This window comes from Bos indicus, chromosome 23 (genome assembly GCF_029378745.1).
Source record: "Bos indicus isolate NIAB-ARS_2022 breed Sahiwal x Tharparkar chromosome 23, NIAB-ARS_B.indTharparkar_mat_pri_1.0, whole genome shotgun sequence".
Lineage (NCBI taxonomy): Eukaryota > Metazoa > Chordata > Mammalia > Artiodactyla > Bovidae > Bos > Bos indicus.
In genome coordinates, this window is record NC_091782.1 from 29,865,594 (window position 1) to 29,888,361 (window position 22,768).

General features: G+C 49.4%; 1 protein-coding gene across 4 annotated transcripts; it reads right to left on the reverse strand.

Moving 5' to 3' along the window:
- Positions 1 to 1,738: 1,738 nt before the first annotated feature.
- Positions 1,739 to 10,349, reverse strand: LOC109577075 (MHC class I polypeptide-related sequence B-like). Of its 4 annotated transcripts, XM_070778242.1 has the most exons (6): positions 9,773 to 10,349; positions 6,878 to 7,138; positions 6,368 to 6,631; positions 5,505 to 5,783; positions 5,253 to 5,381; positions 1,739 to 3,068 (listed from the first exon to the last, which is right to left on the reverse strand). In XM_070778242.1, the coding sequence occupies exons 1-6, from the start codon at positions 9,840 to 9,842 to the stop codon at positions 2,956 to 2,958; spliced, it is 1,116 nt and encodes a 371-aa protein (XP_070634343.1). In that variant the 5' UTR covers positions 9,843 to 10,349; the 3' UTR covers positions 1,739 to 2,955. The 4 variants fall into 4 exon arrangements, 3 of the variants coding, with proteins under 3 accessions (XP_070634343.1, XP_019841383.2, XP_070634344.1); XR_011563431.1 differs by lacking the exon at positions 9,773 to 10,349 and having other exon boundaries at positions 5,494 to 5,783; positions 6,878 to 9,332; XM_019985824.2 differs by lacking the exon at positions 9,773 to 10,349 and having other exon boundaries at positions 6,878 to 9,332.
- Between the last annotated feature and the right edge of the window lie 12,419 nt (positions 10,350 to 22,768).

Genomic DNA, 22,768 nt, shown 5'->3' on the forward strand with positions numbered 1-22,768 from the left:
CATCTGGAAGTTCTCAATTCACATACTGCTGACACCTAGCTTGAAGAATTTTGAGCATAATTTTGCTAGCATATGAAATGAGTACAATTGTACAGTAGTTTAAACATTCTTTGCCATTGCCCTTCTTAGGGATTGGAATAAAACTGACCTTTTCCAGTCCTTTGGTTCACTTCACTTTCTCATATGTAGAAAAGCATTAAATCCTTTCACAGTGAAATCAGCTCCTTGTGACTAGCAGAAAACCTTTGGAAGACAAGTACTTGATTGCACTGAACTCCCCCCTTCACCAAAATCATATATACTGACCTTCCCTCCGTACCTCTGTGGAGCCGTTTCTCAGAGCTATCTGAGGTGCTGTCTCCCAGGTTGCAGTCCTCATTTTGCCCCAAATAAAACTTAACTCACATCTTAAGTTGAGTATCTTTTTTCTTGACAAGTGTAGTAGGGAAAATAAAAAGCTGAATGAATTAAGTATGATCAATATATAAATAAAGTGGGAACTGAAGGAATGGGAAGAGTGAAAGCAATGACTATCAACTATTGCATCAGCCACTGTGTGATGCGGCAGACAGTGGCTGTGACAGAAAAATCAAGCAGCAGTTCTAACAAGGGATCATGTTAGAGATTTGGAAATAAAAGCCGAAAGAATCAGCTAAAAAGTATTCAAAGTGGTCACCAATGGGAAAGCAGAAATTGAGAAGAATCAGGATTATAATAAGAGTCTGTATCATGAGAAATCATGCACAGATATTTGACTTCTTAATTTACAGACAAGTGTGCCTTTGATTAAATAATCACACAAGAAAATGAATGAGGATGAAAGTTTATGCTTAATGAGAGCTGAGTGCAATAAATGACACCTGAGAGTTTACTAAAATGCAAGAACACTTGAAACATGCATGCAAACTGCGTGAATGATGTTAACCTTGAGTAAAACCATGAAAGAATATATCATCCCATTCAGATAAACAGATATGGAATGAGTTCTCTATTCCCATTACCTTACTGTGTGCATCGTGTGCACCAGGCAGGGAGGGAACAGGCCCTGCTTAGGGAGAACCCTTGGCCACCCTCTTGCTTCCAGTCAGGTCCTCCTGCAGAAAGTGCTCCTGTCATCTGTCTCGGGTCTGTGGGAGGTGCCCCTTAGAACACGCGTGCCACAGATGCTTTACCTGGGTGGGGCTAAGGTTGTCCTGACCAAGGAGAGCACCGCTCACCTGTGTGCCCCAGACCAGAAGTCAGGAACGACTGAGGGTCTGATGGAGAAGTCTCACCTCCCATCTGCCCTGTGCAAATCAGCCTGAGCTGATGGAGATGCTGCTGCTTGGTTGATGCCTCCCGGTTCTGGGCTCCTTTATCGTCTCAGTTCAGGACACTCATCCCCAACAGTCACTGCTCCCTAGAAGCAGACGGTCCCATATTCCTCCTGATCAGAAGCCCCCAAGCCCTGTCCTGTCCCCTCCCCCAACATCGCCCTTCAGCTCTGCTTCATCACAGGAGGGTGACAACTGCTCAGGGGAGATTCCCCCCCAGGCTCAGCCACTGAACTCTGGCCCCAGGTGTCCCACTGCATTATCCCCCAGCCCTTTATGCTGAAGCTGCCAGAATGGGATCTGGAGGGAGAGAGAGGTGGGGGATTATTAGAGTCTCCTCAAGGCTGAGAGAAAACGCTCCTTTTCCCCAGAATCTTATACACTGTCCCTTCCCAGCATGCGAAACAAAATGAAATCCAGATGTGTATATTTAAAGAGCAGTTTTAATATGAAATTATACAGATGTTGCAGGCATGAAGTAATGCATATATTACTGTGACAAGGGTGAAGGGAACCTTAGATTTGCAGAAATCTGCTAGTAGTCATCTCAAGAGAAGCCACAATAAGGCAACTGGCAGAAAAAGCTCATTGGTAATAATTTATTGTCCATGTGCTCTATTATAATTAAAAAGCAAAAGTAATATTAGTACTAGTGTGGTACAGCTGCAACCACCTCAAATATATTAATGCTTTTAATTATCCCAATCACGACTGGAAAGAAACAATAGTTTTCTCATTTCATAGATGAAGAGATGGAGACCTCAAGAAGGATGTGTTATACTGTAAATCAACTACCTTCAAAAAAATAATCTATATGTATAATCTATATATATATATATCTATATGTAAAAATACATCTATGTGGAACCTAGAAAAATGGTACTGATGAACTATTTACAGAACAGGAATAGAGACACAGACGTGGGTAATGGACTTGTGAGGGAAGGAGAAGGTGGGATGAATTGAGAGTAGCACTGAAATATATACATTACCATGTGTAAAAAGCTACTGGGATAAACAGATATGGAATGAGTTCTCTATTCCCATTACCTTACTGTGCACCAGGCAGGGAGGGAACAGGACCTGACTACGTGCTCAACCTGCTGCTCAGCGACCTAGAGGGGTGGGATGGGGAAGGTGAGAGGGAAGTTCCAGAGGGAGGAGATACGTATATACTTTGAGAAGGCAATGGCACCCCATTCCAGTACTCTTGCCTGGAAAATCCCGTGGACGGAGGAGCCTGGTGGGCTGCAGTCCATGAGGTCGCTAAGAGTCAGAAACGACTGAGTGACTTCACTTTCACTTTTCCCTTTCATGCATTGGAGAAGGAAATGGCAACCCACTCCAGTGTTCTTGCCTGAAGAATCCCAGGGACAGAGGAGCCTGGTAGGCTGCCGTCTATGGGGTCGCACAGAGTCGGACACGACTGAAGCGACTTAGCAGCAGCAGCAGCAGCAGCAGCATGGCAGAAACCAATACCTTATAATGCAAGTATTCTCCAATTAAAAATAAAATATAAAATAAAAATAATTTAAAAATAATAAGATAAATAACAGAACACACAAAAAAGAAAAAGTGCTCTTAAGACCAGAACTAGGAACTGAATTCAGGCCTCCTGGCGGCAGATTCTAAGCTTCCCCTGTTAAACTGATGGAGCCGGAGTGTGACACAAGGACTGAAATTCTGGGTGTGTGAGGCCATTATGATCAGTTGGTTCCGTCTGGAATTGATCCAGGTCTTGTAGTCTAATAGGCTCTGGGGAAAAAGAAAAACCAATAAATCACTGACCAAGTGGTTGCAGAATAATGCTTTTCATTCCCTCAGAGATTCTCCTTCAGTTGCTTCAAAGTCAGATTCTGCCTTCCTCTGAGGGAAGACACACCTGTTCTTTTTTGCCTCCTTTTTCCCAGCTCTTGCTGGACTCCTCCCCTGACTCCATCCACATCATCACCTGTCCCTGCTGCCACCACCCTCCACGACAGGGACAGAAGTGGCAGGACACAAGGACAAGATCCAGAGTGAAAACCCAAGGCCTTTCCGCCTTGAACCCAGATCCATTCTCTAATGCAACGCGAGGCTCCCTCACAGACAGGACCCAGCTCCATGTTCCTCTAGCCCGGGAGTGGACACACACACAGTTCCTTTCTCTCCTCAGCTCTCGGCCTCCTCGCCCGCACAAGCACCTGCTCCACCGCTTGGCTCCACCTCAACTCCTGCAGCCCCCCTCCCTCTTTCCCCCTCCCCTGAGCCAGCAGCTCTGGACTGGAAAGCCCATCCAGAGCCCCAGGGGACAGCAGCCCCATCTAGAAACACTGGACTGCCACGGACTCTCCCCCTGACCGGACCCTGGAGCACCCCTGGCCTCGCCCCAACCCTCACTCTTGGCCCAGGCCCCTAGGCTGCACTTGGCCTTTCCTGCTCCTTCCGGGGAATCCCAGCTCCACTCCAAGTGCTGGGCTGGGCTGAGGCAGAGTGGGCCCTCCTGCACTGCTCAGCCAGGGAGTCAACCAGGACTCACCTTCACTACCTGCAGGGGATCTGCTTTTCAATGTGGATTGGGGTTCTTGAGAATTTCCCCAGAATGAGGCTGTACCTGGCCCCCTCTGCATCCTGGGACTGCCATCCCACCCTCCACCTCCCAGCGGGAGCACCCCATTTGAATTCCTGTTTCATTCAATATGCATGGAAATCCTATTAAGATTTGCCATCTGGAATCATAAACAATTTTATTGAACACTAAAAACTTCAAAAGTGATTTTGAGAAATTAGCACATGATTTTCACAGTTTTCCCAGCAAATGCCCCAATACATACAAGACAACCATTTCTGCCCCAGAGAAACCAGAACTGATGTTCCCCAGATAAGAACAGGAGAAACTACAGATCTGCTGGGTCCCTGCTCTGGGTACTACACAGACAGAGTCTGCTGCTGTGAGAAATAACCACGCCTGTATGCCCAGGCCGAAGGCCAACTGATAAGGGAATTAGGTTTGGGGATAAGAAACCATGCCCCCAACAAGGCAGCTGACACAGAAGAGGTGGCCTCGACAGAAGGAGCCGAGTCTCTGCCACCTTTTTACTGTTCCACATTCTGCCTTTGCTCTTTGCCACACACAAAGCTCTGCTTCTCTTTTCCTCTCCCCTCAACCCACTTGATTATGGGGAAGTAGTCAAAGAGCCCATCCCTTCCTCCACATCTACAAGGCAGTGACCACCATGAGCAAGGGAACTGACTCAGGGGGGTAGGGTGAAGCCACAGAGCACAGACCCAGTGCCCTGCCCTAAAGAGTATCCCAAGGGGCTAGATAGGAAAAACCTGGAGACAGGATAAAATCAGTGACCCCAGTTGCCTGAGGACTGACTGGTCTCCTCTCTTCAAATGGTCAAGGGATGTCTACTAGTCCTCCATATTATGGGGAAGGAGAGCCCAGCTAGCATGGGGCATTTGATGGGAACTAGAGAAAGGTGCAGGCTGGGGGTGACCCAGCAGAAACTGAACTCAGAAGCTAGTTCATGGCGGAGGAATTTGAGAGGTTGCAGGACATCTCCAAGTGGGGCCTGGCGAGGCGACATCACAGGCAGGGCTCTGACCATCCACTGACCTCTAGTTTGAGCCTTATGATTCTTTCACTTGGATTCTTAATAATGACTGAAAACCCAGGGGGGAGAGATGCAGACAGGCACTTAGATCGTCACCTTTCCTCTGAATTCCTCTTCAGTTTTTATCCCCTCCTCACCAGGTACAGACATTTTACTAAAGGTTCTCTCTGATTCCTGGATCACCTAGACCCTCCCAACCAGCACATAATCCAACACATGCTCCCCAGACAAGCCCCGGTGAGCCTGACAGAAAACAAAGAGAGCTGAGAACAGAGCAGGGAGCTGAAATCTTCATTGCTGCCGAATCTCACGCAGAGCACCCCCTGCCCAGATTTCTCACCTGGCCTCCCTGTAGCTGATGCTGTCTTCCTCTTCTTAATATAACAATAGACACAAAATCCGATGATAAAAACAACAGCAACAGGAATGCTCACCATCCACCATGAGCTCTGGTGCGCCAGGGTCTTTCCTGAAAAAGGACCTTATTATATTCAACCCGGGCACCCCAGAGCCACAGCCTGCTCTCCTCTCCCTGACCCTGGCCTCTGACCCTCCCAGGGTCACAACTCCTCCAGGCTTACCCCAGTCTCACCCAAGGGTATGAGGTGTGCACTGTGATTTCCGCTGTGTTCCACAATGCACTTGACCCGCTGCTCCTCTCCTTGGGGAATTCTTATGGTCTCCCAGGTGTAGTAGGTCCCATTCCCATCAGGCAGGACATCCCCAGACTCCTGGGCGTCCCGGCTCATGGGTTCTTCATCCCGAAACCAGACCACTGAGATATTGCGGGGAAAGAAGCCAAAAGCCTTGCATGTGAGGTGGACCATGCCCTCTGAGTCCTGGCTGTGGGTCACATTCACGGCTGGGGGCACTGTGGGGAGAAAGCACAGAGCCAGTGAGGCCCGCGGCCAAGCCCTGCTCCCTCGAAGGAAGACGGAGCGCACAGAGCTGCTCCTCCTCACTGTCCACCTCTGGCTGAGCCCTCATCCCCCCAGGCCTGCTCCAAGTTCTGCACCCTGGGGCCCAAGTCCTCTGGCGGGGAAGGGGAGAGAAGGGAATGGGCCTCACTCTCTTGGGACCACTGTTGATGCTGGGGAGGGGGCTGTGAAGGGTGGGCTCCTGGGGATTAGAGGGAATTTTCTGGATCAGGCAGTCTGGGAGCCAGAGGCCCACCCCCATCTAAGGCCCTCCTCTGCTGCCTGACACCCACCTCCCCTCATACAGTTTCTGTCAGAGGACCCGCTGCTCCCCTGGACGATTGTCACAGGGGCAGTTCATGCCCCGCCACCCACCCATCTTTCTACAGTAGATTTAACAGAACAGGAAAGAAACCCCAGGACACCACGCCAACAGAGCACATACGTGCCCAGAGGACAGGGAGGGTCTCCGTGGGCAAGACGGGATGGGAGGCTTTAAGAACAGGGGTAGAGGAAGGGCCTGGCCCAGCGTCAGTACCTGTCCTCTCCGTGAAGCCCGTCCAGGATTCCAGGTAGCTCCGCAGTCTCCAACAAAGTTCTCCCTGCACGTGGGCCTGGTAATGCTTGCTTAACTCCATTTCCATGGCCAAGGTCCTAGACGAGGACTGGGGCAGGGTACATCCGTGGGGCTCCGGGTAGCAGGAGAGGAGGAGCTCCCCATTGAAGTAGAGAAGCCGGAAACCCCGGGGGTGGCTGTCTTCATCGATATTACAGCCCACGGTCTCCTGGAGGGAATGTAAGCCTGTCCCATCCCCACCCCCCATCAGTGACTCCTCTGGTCACCAGGGCCTCTGTCCTCACACCCAAGTGAGAAAGTGCAGATAGAGGGCTCCCCCCTGCTCCCCTCCATGTCTTCCCTGTGCTGCTGAACTCACAGACCCCACTTCCTCATCCCCACCCCCAAATTCAGAGGAAAGAGGCCCATGCTCTGGGTCGCAGACCTTCCAGGAAAATGGCCCACAGCACTCTTGCCCCTCTGCACTCTCACCTTCTTTCTCCTCCTGCAGGGACAGGATTTCTGCTAGAAGTTTTCTGAGCTCCTTCCAGCTGTCATTCAAGTCCGTGGACTCTGTCTCCCATGTCTCTGCTGCCAGTTTTTCAGCCCACCGTCCCCAGGGCTCTGCCCTGCCTTTTTTGTGATCATAGTGCAGGAAGGTCTGACGATCCAAGAATCCCTCAGCAAAAAACCTGGACTGCACAAAGCCATCCCGGGAAAGCACAGTCATGTTGTATAAAAGACTGTGGGATCCTGGGGAAGGAGGAACCACAGATGAAGCTGCTTTCTGGAGACAAGTGCACATCAGATGTTTAACAGACAAGTTCTGTGTCCTGACCTGCTCCAGGTGCTGAGGATGCAGAACATGCATGTGTACAAGGGACCAGAATGAGGATTTCCATATGGGAAAAATGGGAAAGAGAAGGAGGGAGAGGGGAATCGAGGAGTGGAGGGAGAGGGTGGAGATGGACACACGTGTAAGACAAGCGCCAGGACAGGGAGGCACTGGCTCCCTAAGGGTCCAGGCAGGAGGGCAAGGGGAGAGGCAGGAAGAGCAGGGTGAGGGGAGGTGGAGTCAGAGGGAGGGAAGGGCAGTGTCAGACCCAGGACCAGAGGGATCCCTGCTCAGAGCGGGGCCAGGTGAGATGGAGAGCGAGGGCTGCTGCCCCTTATGCAGGCTCATCATGGACAAGGCGGGCTCCAGGGAGGGTGAGGTAGGAGGCAGAGGGGCCTGAGGGGCTGGGCTGTGGCCCCAAGAGAGATGAAGGTGGGCCAGTAACCTGGGGGAGGTGAAGGAGTGGGTCTGGGCACAGAGTGCAAAGAGGCATGGTGAGGCCCCAGGTGGGGAGGTGGCTGCACCTGCCAGTGTCCCCTGGGAGAGGAGGCAGTGCCATGAGCATAAGGGTCATGGAGAATTAAAATATCGGAGTGGCAAGGGAAGATAGAACTGAAAGCCAAGGTGCACACTGGGAAGCACCTACATGGTGGGAGGGGTTAGAGGGAGTGAGGTCACACCTCCACAGAGGGTTCGGGTCAGGCAGCCAGCAAGCAGGGGGTGGGGGCCTGGGAGAAGACTCCCTGTAGGAAAAGCCTGCTGACCAAGTGGCACAAACAAGGATTTCGGATACAAGATTGAGATAGTGAGAGTCCACTGGGGTCGTGGAACCAAAGAGAGGGTGATGAAGGCTAAGGAGGTGGGCAGTGGACCACGGGCAGTATTCCTACTGTGGGGGAAGGGAAGAGACTGCAGAGAAGACGTGGTGAGGGCCCGGGATTGAGGGGCAAGGGGGGAGCATGGCTCAGAGGTGACCCCCCCACCTTGGGTTAAGGTAAAGACAGAAGAGGAGGGATGCCCTGGGTGAGGGAGGATGAGAGTGAGGTGGAGATTCTGGGCACCATGGGGCCTGTGATTGATGAGAACTTGGTGAGGGCCCAAGGCAGTCGGACAAGGGTGGGAGCAGGGCAAGGTGCCATGTGGGGAACTGCAGAGGGACCAGGGCAAGTGGAGTCCAGCACCTGTAGCCCAGGGAGTGGAGGAATCCAGAGGGTGAGGTTTAGGATGCAGGAGTGGGGAGGGGCACTGTTGGGGGAAAGGCTCCCCTTGGTCGAGGGCCAAGAGCAGGTGCCTGCACGGGGGCGGAGGGTGGGTGTCAAGTGGGGGACAGGTCTTCCCCCAGGGGCTGGGCACTGTGCTCAAGGCCCAGGGATCATTGGCAGGAGAGTTCCTCCTGGTGATGAAATAGGGCAGAGGATGGAGGGGAAAATTCATGGGTAAAAGTCATCCCAAGAAAAGTAAGGTTAGTGAAAGCTGAGGGAAGGGAGGAGCCTTGCAGGTGATCGATCCTAGATCCTCGCAGGAAAAGATCCATGAGTGGAGGGGAGGGACCTGTAGTGGGAAAAGGAATGAGGGTAGGGACGCCCTAGGAAGAGATCAGAGAGCGGTAGAGAGGAGGGGGCAGCAGGGAGGGGAGGGGGCAGCACCGAGGGGGGAGAGCAAATCCTGAGGGGGCTCGAGGGCCAGCAAGGGAGGAGGTAAGGAGAGATTCAGTTGTGGGACCACAGGCACAGCGGAAAAGTAGAGTTCACGTTAGTGGGGGAGGGGGGACCACGGAAATCGCAGGAAGAATCCTTTGGTCCCAAAGCCCTCAGACCTAACTTCCGTCAGTGATTCAGAAGCCGCCACAGTGCCCACAGCAGTAGGAAGAGTGTGGATCGAGCTTGCCCTTTCCCAGAGGCCCTGGTCACTAGAAAAAGAGCCCTAACTCTCGGGGCTGAGGACCCCTGAGCGCTGCCAACCTGGACTCCTTGTTTCCGTCGTCCAGAAATGAGAAGAGACGGCAGAGCTAAGAATAGGAGAGGACAGCTTTCAGGGGCATAAGAGGGCGCCCCACAGACGGCTAAGAAGTGATCGCCTGAGCCTGGGACCTGGAAGAAACGCCATTCAAGAGAGCAACGGGGCGGGGCGGGGCGGGGCCGGGGTGGGGGGTGGGGTTGGGGCGAGAGGCGGGGGCGGGAAGCGGCAGGGAGCGGGGTGGGGACCAAGATGCCTTGCCAATCAGGAGAATCTGAGGGCTGAGGCATGTGATGAGGACACCGGGGAGGGCAGGTGGGGCAGGGAGAGCAGAGGCTAGGAACAGCAAAGAGACTGAAACGCGGGATGCAGTGGTCGCCACACGCCTTGTGAAATTCCCGGCCGCTCCTAGACCTTACACCTCCCCACCCCCCACCTTCCTCCCACCCCCACCCCAACTCCTCTATTCGCTCAACCCCAGCCGCAGTTGAGACGATCCCCGCGACACTCACCGAATCCCATCGAATACTAACCACCCGAACCCCTGAAACCACCCCGGCTCCGTCCGGACTGAGACCTCAATGAACCCCACTCACCGGCGGCGTTACCCAGGAGCACAAAAAAGGCAGCGTGGGCTAGAAACAGGCATACACGAGAGAGCCCCATGGCCCAGATCTTGTCTCCCCGCCAGGGGCTCCGGGACCGAAGGAAAGCTGGCGGACCCGAGGAACCGCGGCGGAGAACTGAGCTGTGTGAAGTCCGGCAGGCAAATCCATTCACCGCTCCGGTGCCCTAACCCTTGCCTGCCCGGCCCCGCCTCTCACCCGCCGGGCCCGGCCCCGGCCCCGCCCCGCCCCCTTTAGCCGATCTGTTTCCGCCCCTCAGTTCAGTTCTGTTCAGGTCAGTCACTCAGTCGTGTCTGACTCTTTGCGACCCCATGAACCGCAGCACGCCTGTCTTCCCTGTCCATCACCAACTCCCAGAGTTTATCCAAACTCATGTCCATTGAGTCGGTGATGCCACCCAACCCTCTCATCCCGTCGTCCCCTTCTCCTCCTGTCCTCAATCTTTGCCAGCATCCGGGTCTTTTCCAATGAGTCAGCTCTTCACATCAGGTGGCCAAAGTATTGGAGTTTCAGCTTCAACATCAGTCTTTCCAATGAATACCCAGGACTGATCTTTAGGATGGACTGGTTGGATCTCCTTGCAGTCCAAGGGACTCTCAAGGGTCTTCTCCAACACCACAGTTCAAAAGCATCAATTCTTCGGCGCTCAGCTTTCTTTATAGTCCAACTCTTACATCCACACATGACTACTGGAAAAATCATAGCCTTGACTAGACAGACCTTTGTTGGCAAAGTAATGTCTCTGCTTTTTAATATGCTGTCTAGGTTGGTCATAACTTTCCTTCCAAGGAGTAAGCGTCTTTTAATTTCATGGCTGCAGTCACCATCTGCAGTGATTTTATAAGCCTGAAGGCTAGAACAGCCAGAGAAGTGAGACGGAGGGTGAGCTTTAGAGACATCGCAACGTTTCCAGCCTTTTGGGGCTCTTTCTTTAGTCACGACTTCTCTTCCAACCCAACCCTCCTCCACCTCCCTCCACCTCGCACAGCAGAGTTACTGGCGAAAGTCTACTGAGACCAGCCAGGGTCTTCCCCGGTGGTCCAGTGGTTAAGAATCCGCCTGCCAGAACAGGGGACACGGGTTCCATACCTGGCCTGGGAAGAGCCCGCATGCCTCCGGGCAACTAAGCCGGTACACAGCAACAACTCAACCCTTGAGCTGCAATCACTGAAGCCAGAGTGACCTAGAACTCCTGCTCCACAAGGGAAAGTCACCTTAAATGAGAAGCCCATTCAGCCCTACTAGAGAGCAGTTCTCACCCTCTGCAAGGAAAGAAAGCCCAGCCAAGCAAGGAACAACCTAGGTGCCACAGGGAAGAATCACTGCAGCTGAGAAAACAAACAAAAAGTCTACTGAGACCAGATGTGTAGATTTCAGCAACTCTGCCTCTCAGAAGTCACTACCCCAGATGAATGACCAAACCCTTCTCTCTCTCTTCTTTCATTTTTTAAAAAATTTATTTTTAATCAGAGGACGCCTGCTTTACAATGGTTGGTTTCTGCTGTACAACAGCATGAATCAGCCATAAATATACATACATCCCCTCCCTCTAATCTCCTTCTCCTCCTCTGACTGACTGCTATGTGTCTTCTGGTGGCCTCATCCTATAAGTATCTGCATTCTCCCAAGGAGACTCTTGGTTCAGCCCCTGGAGAATCACAGGTTCAGTGAGATGACTCCCCATGATCCACTCCAATACCAGCCTCTCCAGATTCCCTTTTCAAGCTGCCTCACTATGTCTGCACCTCTGGGCCCATCCTCCCCTCAAACCCAACAGGACTACAAGCAAACTCCGCACACCAGCCTCTCCTAGTTCTCTTTAAGCATCACCAGCTTGCTCCCTTCTGATCCCCCTTCCCCTCCCTCTCATGGACTCACAGTCAGCTCCTCCAACCCCTTTTCAATCCCACAGCACCTACCTTAGTCCAAGCTTTCATCTACCTCAGCCTAGAGAACTGCAAAGGCTTCCTAAACAGAGGTGTGTCCCCAGTTATAACCATAATGCCCCAAGCCATCCACAGCTGCCCCACCTGCAGAATTAACACATAATGTCTCTACTCCATCTTAAGAGGAAGCTGCCACAACCAGCTAGGTGGCATCATTTTCCATTTCTCTGGTTACATACCACTCTCCTATGGGTTACTCTCCTCTGCCTTCAAGCCCATCAGAACAACACATCCTAAAACAGCATCCCAATTAGATGGTGGTAAGGGTGGCACAACCTTGGGGTCATACTAAAAACTACCCGTTTGCTTTTTTTTTTTTTTTTGCTTTTATGTTTTTTTTTTTCTTTCTTTAACTGTTTGCTTTAAAAGGATGAATTAAGTGATATATGAACTATATTTCAAAAATAACAATAATGCCATCCTGAAAGTCTTCTTCTACTGAAACCTGTGCTTTATCCCCAAAGCACATCTTTTGGTCTTTGGAATATGTACACCATGGTCCTCAAACTTGACTGCTTATAGAACCACCTGGAGAGTTTTTACTGTCCGTATCTCTAGGCCATGGCCAAAACCAACTGAATTAGTATCCCTTGGGTTGGGCCTAGGCTTCCTATCCTTTAAAGCCCCCTCAGTGATTCCAGTTTTAGAATAATTGGTCTAGCCCTTGTTGAAACCTCCCTGATGGAACAAAGTGTGCCCTGCCTTGAACCCCATCTGACCATTTTATACATCCCCCCCATTAGACAATGAGTCACTCTGGAATCAGGACCTGTGTTCATTTCATGTTTGTGTCCCTGCAAATGCTTTTAAAAAGTTGTACTCTGCCTCTCATTACTAACCATTCCACTAAGATCCTTATGCAATACTTGTGCTGTGGACCCAAATGTCATGCCTCAGAAAGTGTTAACATTTCTTAGATTTCACATCATTTTTGTTAATTACTTTGACCATCATAATTTATTTAGCAGGTCAGAGATTGGGTCCTGTCCCAACCCAGAGAGATTCTTTTTCACTGCTAAAGCTCACAAGTGAAAGTGGACCTCCCCCAGAGTAGTAGAGTGGATGAAGTCTGCCTCCCAATGCAGGGAACATGGGTTCCATCCTTGGTCTGGGAAGATTCCACATGCCCGGGAGCAACTGAGCCCGTGTACCGCAACTGGGCTTCCCTGGTGGCTCAGACAGTAAAGCGTCTGTTGTAATGCAGGAGTCCTGGGTTCGAAATGAGCAGGCACTGATCACGTGACTGAGCACGCACTGATCAGGGGGCTATCATGCACTGATCACGTGACTGAGAGGCGCTGATCACATGACTGAGAAGATCCCCTGAAGAAGGAAATGGCAACCCACTACAGTATTCTTGCCTGGAAAATTCCATGGATGGAGGAGCCTGGTAGGCTACAGTCCACAAGATCCCAAAGAGTTGGACAGGACTGAGCAACTTCACTGGTTCACCACAACTACTGAACCCCGCCTCCCAGCTCTAGACAGGCTCCAGGCAACTAGAGAAGCCCCCTGTGCAGCAACAAAGACTCAGAGCAACCAAAAAGAAAGAAATGAGTAGTGAAGGTATAGACAGGCAGATGGAAGCCAGCTCTCCTGACAGCTAGATAAGCCCTTTCCTCCAAGTCAGTCTTCTTTCCAAGACTTGCTGGGTGTGGCTGCTCCAGCAAACTGGTTCACTTAGGTGAACCCTCTCCCTCTCCCCCCAAGACTTTTCATACTAACGTTAACATGCTACGTTTGTTTCCCAGCATTTCGGGATGATTGTAAAGAGAGATAAAGGCAACTACTCTCCGTGGGAAGTAAGACTCCAGATTTGGGGGGCTCGCCTGGATTTAGCCGTGGCTGCCTCCTCCCCCATCACACGTAGCAGCTAGTCGGGTGTGCTCGCCTGGATTTAGCCGTGACCGCCTCCTCCCCCATCACAGGTAGCAGCTAGTCCGGTGTACCAAGTGCTTTTCCTCCGCCCACCCGGTCTCCAGACTCCCCTGCTTTGTTCTATAAACTACTTTTTCTCCATTCTTCCTTTTGTACCCCTGGACTCACTGGCACACGGGCCTCTTTCTCTCCGCTAACCTCTGGTACCACTCCAGGGTCGGGAAAGGAAACAGAAAACGATCCGAGTGTTGGGAGTTTACAGAATCCAGGGCGGAGCTCGGCGAACCCTTAGTGGATCACCCCTCCCCTCAACTCTGGTTTAAAGGAAAGAAACGCTGTTCGTGGCTTAAAAAAAAGGGGGGGGGGCAGAATGAAGGAATTTATGGGCAGGTTGGGGAGGAGTGAGCTGCATTTAGGTTTCTGGTTCTCAAACTTCTCAACCTCTGCAGGTTGCAGGATGTGAAAACGCAGATCTGCCCGGATCCGCGGAAATTTCCAGTCGTAGGTCCGAAGCGAGATCCCGGAACCCGACTTATTTCAAGCACCCTCTGGGTCGATTCTGAATAGGGAGATACTTTTCCGAGCCCCCGAGCCCACGGGGCCGCTCTTGAATTCTAGGATCCAAGTACATTCCCTAGCGCCTCGCGTCGCCTCTGGAAGGAAAGCGCCCGCCGCGGAGCGGGCCTTCGAATCCCATCCGCCCACCCAGAGAAGAGCAAAAACTGAGGATCCAGGAAAACATACACACTAGACCCAGTGTGACTTTCTTCAAAGACCAGGGTGAAAAAAAAAAAAGAAAAAAAATTACAAAAAAAAAAAGACCAGGGTGACTTCTTGAAATGATGCAATAGCTGCAGAGCCGTGCAGATGCTGGCAAAATGCAAGAGTGAGCTCTGACTTGGGCTTTGGTCCTTGACCAGTCCCAGATGAGTGACGTGTGCTTGAAAATGGGGGGATAAACTGTAAAGGTGAGAGTGGAAAAGGAAGGAGGGAAGGGGGCAAAGGTTGAAAAAGAAAAAGATAAGAGAAAGGGAGAAAAAAGCTACAGGGGAGATGAATTTTTAACAGTGTAATTTTATGATTTCTAACATATTTATTCTTTATCTAGATCTGTCTTTTATATCAAAGTTTCCCATAACTGTTTGATCTCTCTCTAAATGCATAAGTAGACGGCTGTTTTTGTTCCTGCCTAACCACTGGGGAGTAAATTGCCCAGTCTCTCCCTCCAGATGTCCAAGGCATAGCTCTCAGGAAAAAGACAAGGTTTCTTGTTTCTTTTGTTTACCTAACCAAAGGACTCATTCCAAAGAGATTTATTTGTTAAAAATCAACTTTGAAAGTACATACTTTACATAAAACACCTGTTTGAAACATAGAGCTGGCTGAGTTCTGGCAATTTACTTGCCCGTGTCACCATTACCACGATGAAGATGAAGAACTGCTGTTGTTTAGTCGCTAAGTTGTGTGCAGCTCTTTGCGACCCCATGGACAGTAGCCTGTCAGGTTCCTCTGTTCATGAGATTTTCCAGACAAGAATACTGAAGTGGGTTACCATTTCCTTCTCCAGGGGATCTTCCCAAACCATGGATCGCACCTGGGTCTCCTGCAGTGGTGAGTGGGTTCTTCACCACTGAACCACCAGAGAAGTCCCAGAGCCACCTAGGGTGGATGTCAAATTCCCTCAAAGAAATATCATTAAGAGAAAATCTTTGTGACACTTTAAGCCCACACAAATGCTTAAAACAGAACCAACACCAGAAAACCAAAATCCTAGTTCAGATGAGATCTCTGAAGCTGGCTGTAATTCTTTGTGGGACATGTTAGGTAGAAAGGATAACTCTGTTTAGGGCTATAGCTCAGTAGCCCCTACATCCTGGGAGCCTCAGAAAGGACCCTGGATTTTCAGCTGCCCACAGTGAGGTCATTCCTGGGGCAAAAGTAGAATCTCCTTGAATTCCTGAGGATTTTACATTTACTCAGTGACATAGTGGATATTGATTTCATCTTTGAACATTTTGAAATTAATTTGCTTTGACTCTAAATAAGAACCGGAAACAGGAAGCCAGGAACTGATCTTGAACCATAGCCCCACCCATGACTCATGCAATAATCCTAACAGTTTTTGAGCCAATAAAATCCATGGTTAGATAAACAGTAAATTCTCCTTTTCAACACGTTTCAGATATCCCAGCTTACCTAGTAATGTTCTAACTTAAACCCCAGACTTAACATTTAAAATTTATATTTTTGTTGGCACTGATTTTGATTTTTATTTTTAAAAGTGTTTATTTATTTATTTTTCGCTGTGCTGGGTCTATGGTGAACGGGGGCTACTTTCTAGCGGCAGGGCACAAGCCTCTCATTGCTGTAGATTTTCTTGCTGCAGAGCACAGGTTCTAGGGCGCACGGGCTTCAGTATTTGCTGGCACATGGGCTCAGTAGTTGAGGCTACTAGGCTCTAGGGCACAGGCTCAACAGATGTGGTGCATGGGCCTGTTTCCCTGAGGCATGTGGGATCTTCCCAGATTCAGGATCAAACCCGTGTCTCCTGCATTGGAAGGCTGATTTCTTACCACTGAGCCACCAGGGAAGCCCTGATTTTTAAATAATTCCTGTATTTTACAATGAGTTTGTTGCAGTAAGCTGTTGCAGCCTGGCAGAGCAGAGACCAGATCCTGCCCCATGACTCAAGGATACTGCAAACTGTGCCCTCGTGATTGTCCTAGTAAGCATGCCAAATGGCGGGACGTGCTCTCTGCTCCCCTTCACTGCCTACCCCTGTGTCTGTCCCCATGGAAACAAAACAAGATGTTCCTGATCAACTGCAGAGCCTTCACTTGACTCTTTGTGGTGCGCTAATCAAACTCCCCAGTATAGCTATTCCCTAATGATCTGATGACTTCTGCCAATAAAAGTATAGCCTGAAAAGAGCCATTTTGTCTTCCTGCCATGGAGAGCAAGGCCCCCTGACTCTCCCGCTTGCCAAATTATATGTGTCTGTCTTTTCATTATACGCTCGCCCCCATTTCAGGTCTTTCTCACCCACTGTGCTAGACGGGGCAGTAAGTCATCTGAAATTACCTGTAAAATTAAGTGAATAGATGTGTAGTTCTTCACTGGCTTTCTGCTAACATCGTCTTTAAAATGTATCAACACTGAAATCCAGTCACTTCTCACACCTCTACTGCTTCCATCCGAGAACCATCCTCTCCTCAGTAGTAACAGGCTAGTCTTCCAGGTGGGCTCCCTGCCCTGCTGTCTATTACCCACATAACAGAAGACAAGATCATTTTCTTTTCTTTTTATTTTTAATGCAAGGCGTCTTCCTCTTTATCTATCTGTTTGGCGCACCGGCTCCCCTTCACCGCCTGTGGCTCTCTCACAGCAGGAGGCTTCTCTGGAGCTGCGGCTGCAGTTCAGGAGTTGCGGCCTGTGGGCTTAGTTGCTCCCAGCCTTGTGGGATCTTAGCTTCCTGAGCAGGGAGAGTTTCCTGCATTGGAAGGCAGATTTTTAACTATTGGACTGCCAGGGAATGATCTTTTAAACTGACCTTTTAAAAACGACATGATCTGTTAAGCTGTGAATTAGAGCATGTCCTCACCACCACACCCCAAAAAACACTGCAGTGTCTACCCTTCTTAGCATGAACTCCCACCCCCTCATCACTGCCTCCAAGCCCCTCATGACAGGGCCCCTCTGGCCGCCCTAGCCTCAGTCCACCAGTCTCAGCCCAGCTCCTTCGTCTACGCACACGGGCCTCTAACACTGCTCAGTCCTGCCCAGGGCTCCTGGCCCTGCTGTGACTCCCCAAATGCACCCCTTCTCCAGAAACTCACCTGGTTGGCTCCCCCCTTCCATTCAGGTCTCTGGTCCAGTGGCCCAAGGTCAAGGCCTCAGAAATGCGGTGTCTGGCAACCCCTGAATTATTGGCCCTGCCATCGCCACTACCAATCTTCTGGCCCAGCCATAATTTTCTCCAGAGCAGTTATCAGTGATATCAGAATATTTGTTTTTGTCATCTGTATCATTGACATATATATTCTTTAAAAGAAGAACCTTGGGGCTTCCGTGATGGTTCAGTAGATAAGAATCCATTTGCCAATGCAGAGGGCATGGGTTTCATCCCTGGTCCGGGAAGATTCCTCAGGCAATGCAGCAACTGAGCCATGTGCCTCAGCCACTGAGCCCGAGTGTCCAACTACTGAAGCCTGTGTGCCTAGAGCCTGTGCTCACAGCAGGAGAAGCCCCTACTTGCTGCCACTAGAGAAAGCCTGCTCACAGCAACAAAGACCCAGCACAGCCATAAATAAATATGTGCTGGGCTTAGTTGCTCAGTTGTGTCCCACTCTTTGTGACCCCATGGACTGTAGCCAGCTAGGCTCCTCTGTCCATGGGGATTCTCCAGGCAAGAATACTAGAGTGGGTTGCCATGCCCTCCTCCAGGGGATCTTCCCAACCCAGGGATCAAACCCAGGTTTCCTGCATTGCTGTTACTATAGGCATATATAGTAGCCTGCCTCAGGGAACCCTGTCCCTCCTCCTCCTGACCCTTAGACTAAAGTGCCTTTGTTTACATCTCAGGGAGATAACCTGAGCCTGCCCATCTGTGGAGGGACTGTGATATTCTTGGGTTCTTTGTGTGGGAAATGGCACCACTTGTCTGATGCTTACCGGTGTGGCTCAGAAGTTCATGAGGGGCAGGGTGCAGGGGCGGAGGGGGCAGGAATCACGGATAGCTGTGGCATCTTTGTTTACTGATATGGCAGGACATATTCCATTTCATACCACCTCTGAAATAGCTGTAAGGAAGCAAAACTAACAACCCCCACTCCCTGAGGCTTGCCATTCTAAGAGATATTTGCAAGAATTAAGTAGTCTTTTTACTTTGTTTCCTCACAGCACCCCCATCTCTGATCCATAAAAGAACCTGGCATCCAGGCCTCAACAAGATGGTTATTTAGAGACATTAGTCTGCCATCTTCTTGGGCAGTCGGCTCTCCAAATAAAGTCGGATTCCTTGCCTTGACACCTTGTCTCTTGGATTTATTGGCCTATTGTGTGGCGAGCAGAGAGAGCTTGGACTCAGTTACAGTAGTACACACTGGAAAATGTAGGGTGGGTTCAAGCCAAAGGGTACGGTAAGCAAGATTTGAGACAGGCCAAGAGGGGCGGGCTGATCAGCGAAGGGTAAACTTTTGGTAGAGGTAAAATTCAGAAAGAAAAGGAAAATATAGGGTGTGGGAGAGATGCCTCAGAGAAGAAAGAGCTGAGCAAGTTGGACCAATACAGGGCATGCCTCGCACGGTATGTCAGGGTGAGCAAGCGTAATCTGTCAGGGTGAACTAACATGACAGGTGGGGGACAGCAGAGAAGACTGAAAAAGAAAAATCTGTATACTGCTGAGAAGGACAGAGTATAAAAACATACTCGAAAGCTAAGTGTCATGTGGGCTACAGCAGGGCTCAACCATACCTGACAGAGAATGAAAAGGCTAAATAAATACAGAAGTGATGAGGCACAGAAGGCTTGGGTAAGGTGAGATGGAGCTGGAAAGGGTAATAAATAAAAGTGGAGTCTAAATGTTGACCCCACGATGAAACTAAGAAGAATCTGTTCCCATTAACTCATTAACAAGAATTATGTGGAATATAGTTGTGGTTGATGTGGGTTTTCAATATTGGTAGCATATATTAAGCAGGTCCCAATATTGATTGGACCTCCTGGAGAAGGCAATGGCACCCCACTCCAGTACTCTTGCCTGGAAAATCCCATGGATGGAGCAGCCTAGTAGGCTGCAGTCCATGGGGTCGCTAAGAGTCGGACACGACTGAGCGACTTCACTTCACTTTCAATATTGATTATCCCAAATTCTCAGGGTCCTACGTCAAGGTGTTCATCAACACGTTACCAATCACAGAATTCTATTCTGCCGTTGGTCCTTAAACCTGCACAGTTGTTAAAATTATATATATATTAAAAAACAGGAACCTTGTCTATTTGTCACCCCTTGTATCTCTCGAATCTAGAACAGTCCCAGTGCATAGTAGGGGTTCAATAAGTAGGGGTTGACCATAGGCTGGCACAGCGCTTTCAAAAACCAATTTGAAAACATGTAGGCTGCCAGTGTGCTCCGTCGCTGCAGCTGTGTCTGACTCTTTTAGACCCTATTGACTGTTGTCTGCCGGGCTTCTGTGTCCATGGGATTCTCCAGGCAAGAACACTGGGTGAGTTGCCACACCCTCCTCCAGGGGATCTTCCTGATCCAGGGATTGAACCTGCATCTCCTGTGTCTCCTGCACTGCAAGTAGATTCTTTACTCACTGAATCACCTGGGAAGCCCCCAAAACATGTATGACAAGCCTTAAAAATATTCATGCAAAACTTTTCTGGTGATCCAGTAGTTAAGACCACCATGTAATCCAGGCGACCCTGGCCCAGGAAGTAGTATCCCACATGCGGGCACAGTTAAGCCAGTGCACTGCAGCTACTGAGCCCTGGAGCTCCTGGACCTGCCCACAGCTAGAGAGTCAGGGTGCCACAACAAAAGATCCTGCCAGGACTGAGACCTGATGCAGCCCCCACAAAAAAGTGTTCATGTTCTTTGACCCAGTAATTTTTACTCAAGAAATCCATCATTTTAAAATAAAATAGAGAATAATGTTTAGGTATGCAAATTTTATTTTAAAAAAATGTTGGCCATGCCAGGTGGCTTAGCAGTATCTCATTTCCCCAACCAGGCATTGAACCTGAGCCTCTGCAGTGAAAGCTCTGAATCCCAACTAGACCACAGAGGAACACCCTCAGGGTAAGAATATTAATCAAGGAATTCCCTGGTAGTCCAGTGGTTAAGACTAGGCACTCTCACTGCTGTGTCCTTAGTTCAGTCCCCGGTTGGGGAACTGAGATCCTGCAAGCCATGAGGGCAACCAAAAATAAAAAATAAATTAATCAAACTTTATTTGTAAAGGTAGAAAAAAGATACAGAAGAGTGGGATTACTCTTTTTTTTTTTTTTAAATAGTATACAGCTGGTAAAAGTTTTTAAGGAGAGTTTATAATATATACAGTTATTTATTGATTATAATGAAGTTTTCAAAAATAAGATTCAAAATAATTCATAATGTATAACTACAGCTATGCAGTCCTGTATAGACACGCAAATACATGGGAAGCAGTTTGTGCAACTAAGCATAGCAAAGAAGTGACGATCTGCCAAAGAGCTCACCATGTCCCTCCCTGTGGAGACATTAGCTGGTTTCATATCTTTCTGCTTTTATTTATTTTTGTATATTGTTTGTGACTGCACAAGGTTTACTTTTTAAATATGATTAGTTAGTTAGCCAGTTATTGTTGTCTGTGCTGGGTCTTCACTGCTCAGCGGGCTTTCTCTAGTTGCGGCAAGCTGGGGCTCCTCTCTGCTTGTGGTGCACGGGCCTCTCATTGTGGCGGCTTCTCTTCTTGGGGATCGTGGGCTCTAGGGTGAGCAGGCTTCGGTATTTGTGGCACAGGTGCTCAGGAGTTTCGGCTCCTGGTCTCTAGAGCACAGGCTCAATAGTTGTGGTGCATGGGCTTAGTTGCTCCAAGGCATGTGGGATCTGCCTGGATTAGAGACCAAAGCCCTGTCTCCTGCATCAGCAGGCAGATTCTTTAGCACTGAGCCACTAAGGAAGCCCCTGACTTTTCTAATGGGATAAAATACTTATTATAATGCATTAAAATGTGCAAAATAAGTTTTAATGAAAAAATTCAACTCTCCTTTCCCAACTCACCTTGGAACATCTCTCCTCTGACATCTAGGGCAGAAATCCGTACTGATGGTCCTCCAGGGGAAAGAATTGAACTCTTCCCCCGCAATCCGTGATCCATTCTTAGATTTGGAAGTCAGCAGAGCAATGAAGGCAACACTAAGAATGCCATCTATTCTTGGGCTTCCCTGGTGGCTCAGATGCTAAAGAATCTGCCTACAATGCAGGAGACCTGGGTTCGATCTCTGTGTCAGGACGATCCTCTGGAGAAGGAAATGGTACAAACCACTCCAGTATTCTTGCCTGAAGAATTCTACGGTCAGAGGAGCCTGGGGGGCTATAGTCCATGGGGTCCCAAAGTGTTGGACATGACTGAGAGATTTTCACTCACTCATAAGATCTTACCATCAACTACTGATTACTGATTGTTACATAATTTTAATCTCACCACACCTGAGAGGGTAGAATGGATTCTTTCATTTTCACAGCTTGAGAATCTGAGTCCCTGAGATACTAAATGTGTGGCCTGGATTCCCAGGAAATGTTGACCTTGAAACTTAGATGACTCTGGACTTCCTGGGAAGCCCACCTAGGCACCACCTGAGTGACAGATGAGTGAGTCATTCAGCCATGGAGTGTGGGTCCTAGCGTTCTTGGAGGTGTCTACAGTTTTCCACCTGAAGAATCCTGCACATACTAAAACTATATTCTCTCTCTCCTCCTTCCATGTCAAGCAAGCTTTTCTTTAAAAATGCAAAGATAACTTCCCTAATATTAAGGCCAACCCGAGTTCCCCTACCCCCACTCCACCCCATGACTCATCCCAAATGGTAATCTAAATTTCAGTGACACTACCCTCAGGATTGTAGTTGAGCATGTGGATCCAGGACAGAAGCTCTTTGGGCATTTGGACTTGGCTGATCTGGAAGGCAGTCCTGAAAGTTGATATTTTATTCTAGATGGACTTTGGGAAGGGATGGAAATGCCTGATGAGAGAAGACAAGTGAGAAGATTTCAAAAGCAAAGCCCAGTGAGTTCTGGGTTCCAACAAAAGGACTTGGAAAACCTGCCAGCCATTCTTGGCTTATACTTTCGAGTTTCAATTCCTTCTCAATTATAGACCATTCATTTGGCAAACATGTACTAAATATCTACTATGTGATGGCCACTGCTTTTAGAAGGAACTGGGGCTGATGGAACCTCACTCTCCTGGCACTCAAGGTTGGCTCAGTCTTGCTCAGCCTAACATGGGTAAGGAAGTTTTAACACAAATGGTAAGGGCAACCTGCACAGGTGCCTTGTGGACATATATGTAGACTGGCAGCTTTGAGCAAGGAGTTACAAAAACCTTATAAAAGAGGCAGCATATGAGCTGCATTTTGAGTATAAGTAGGAACC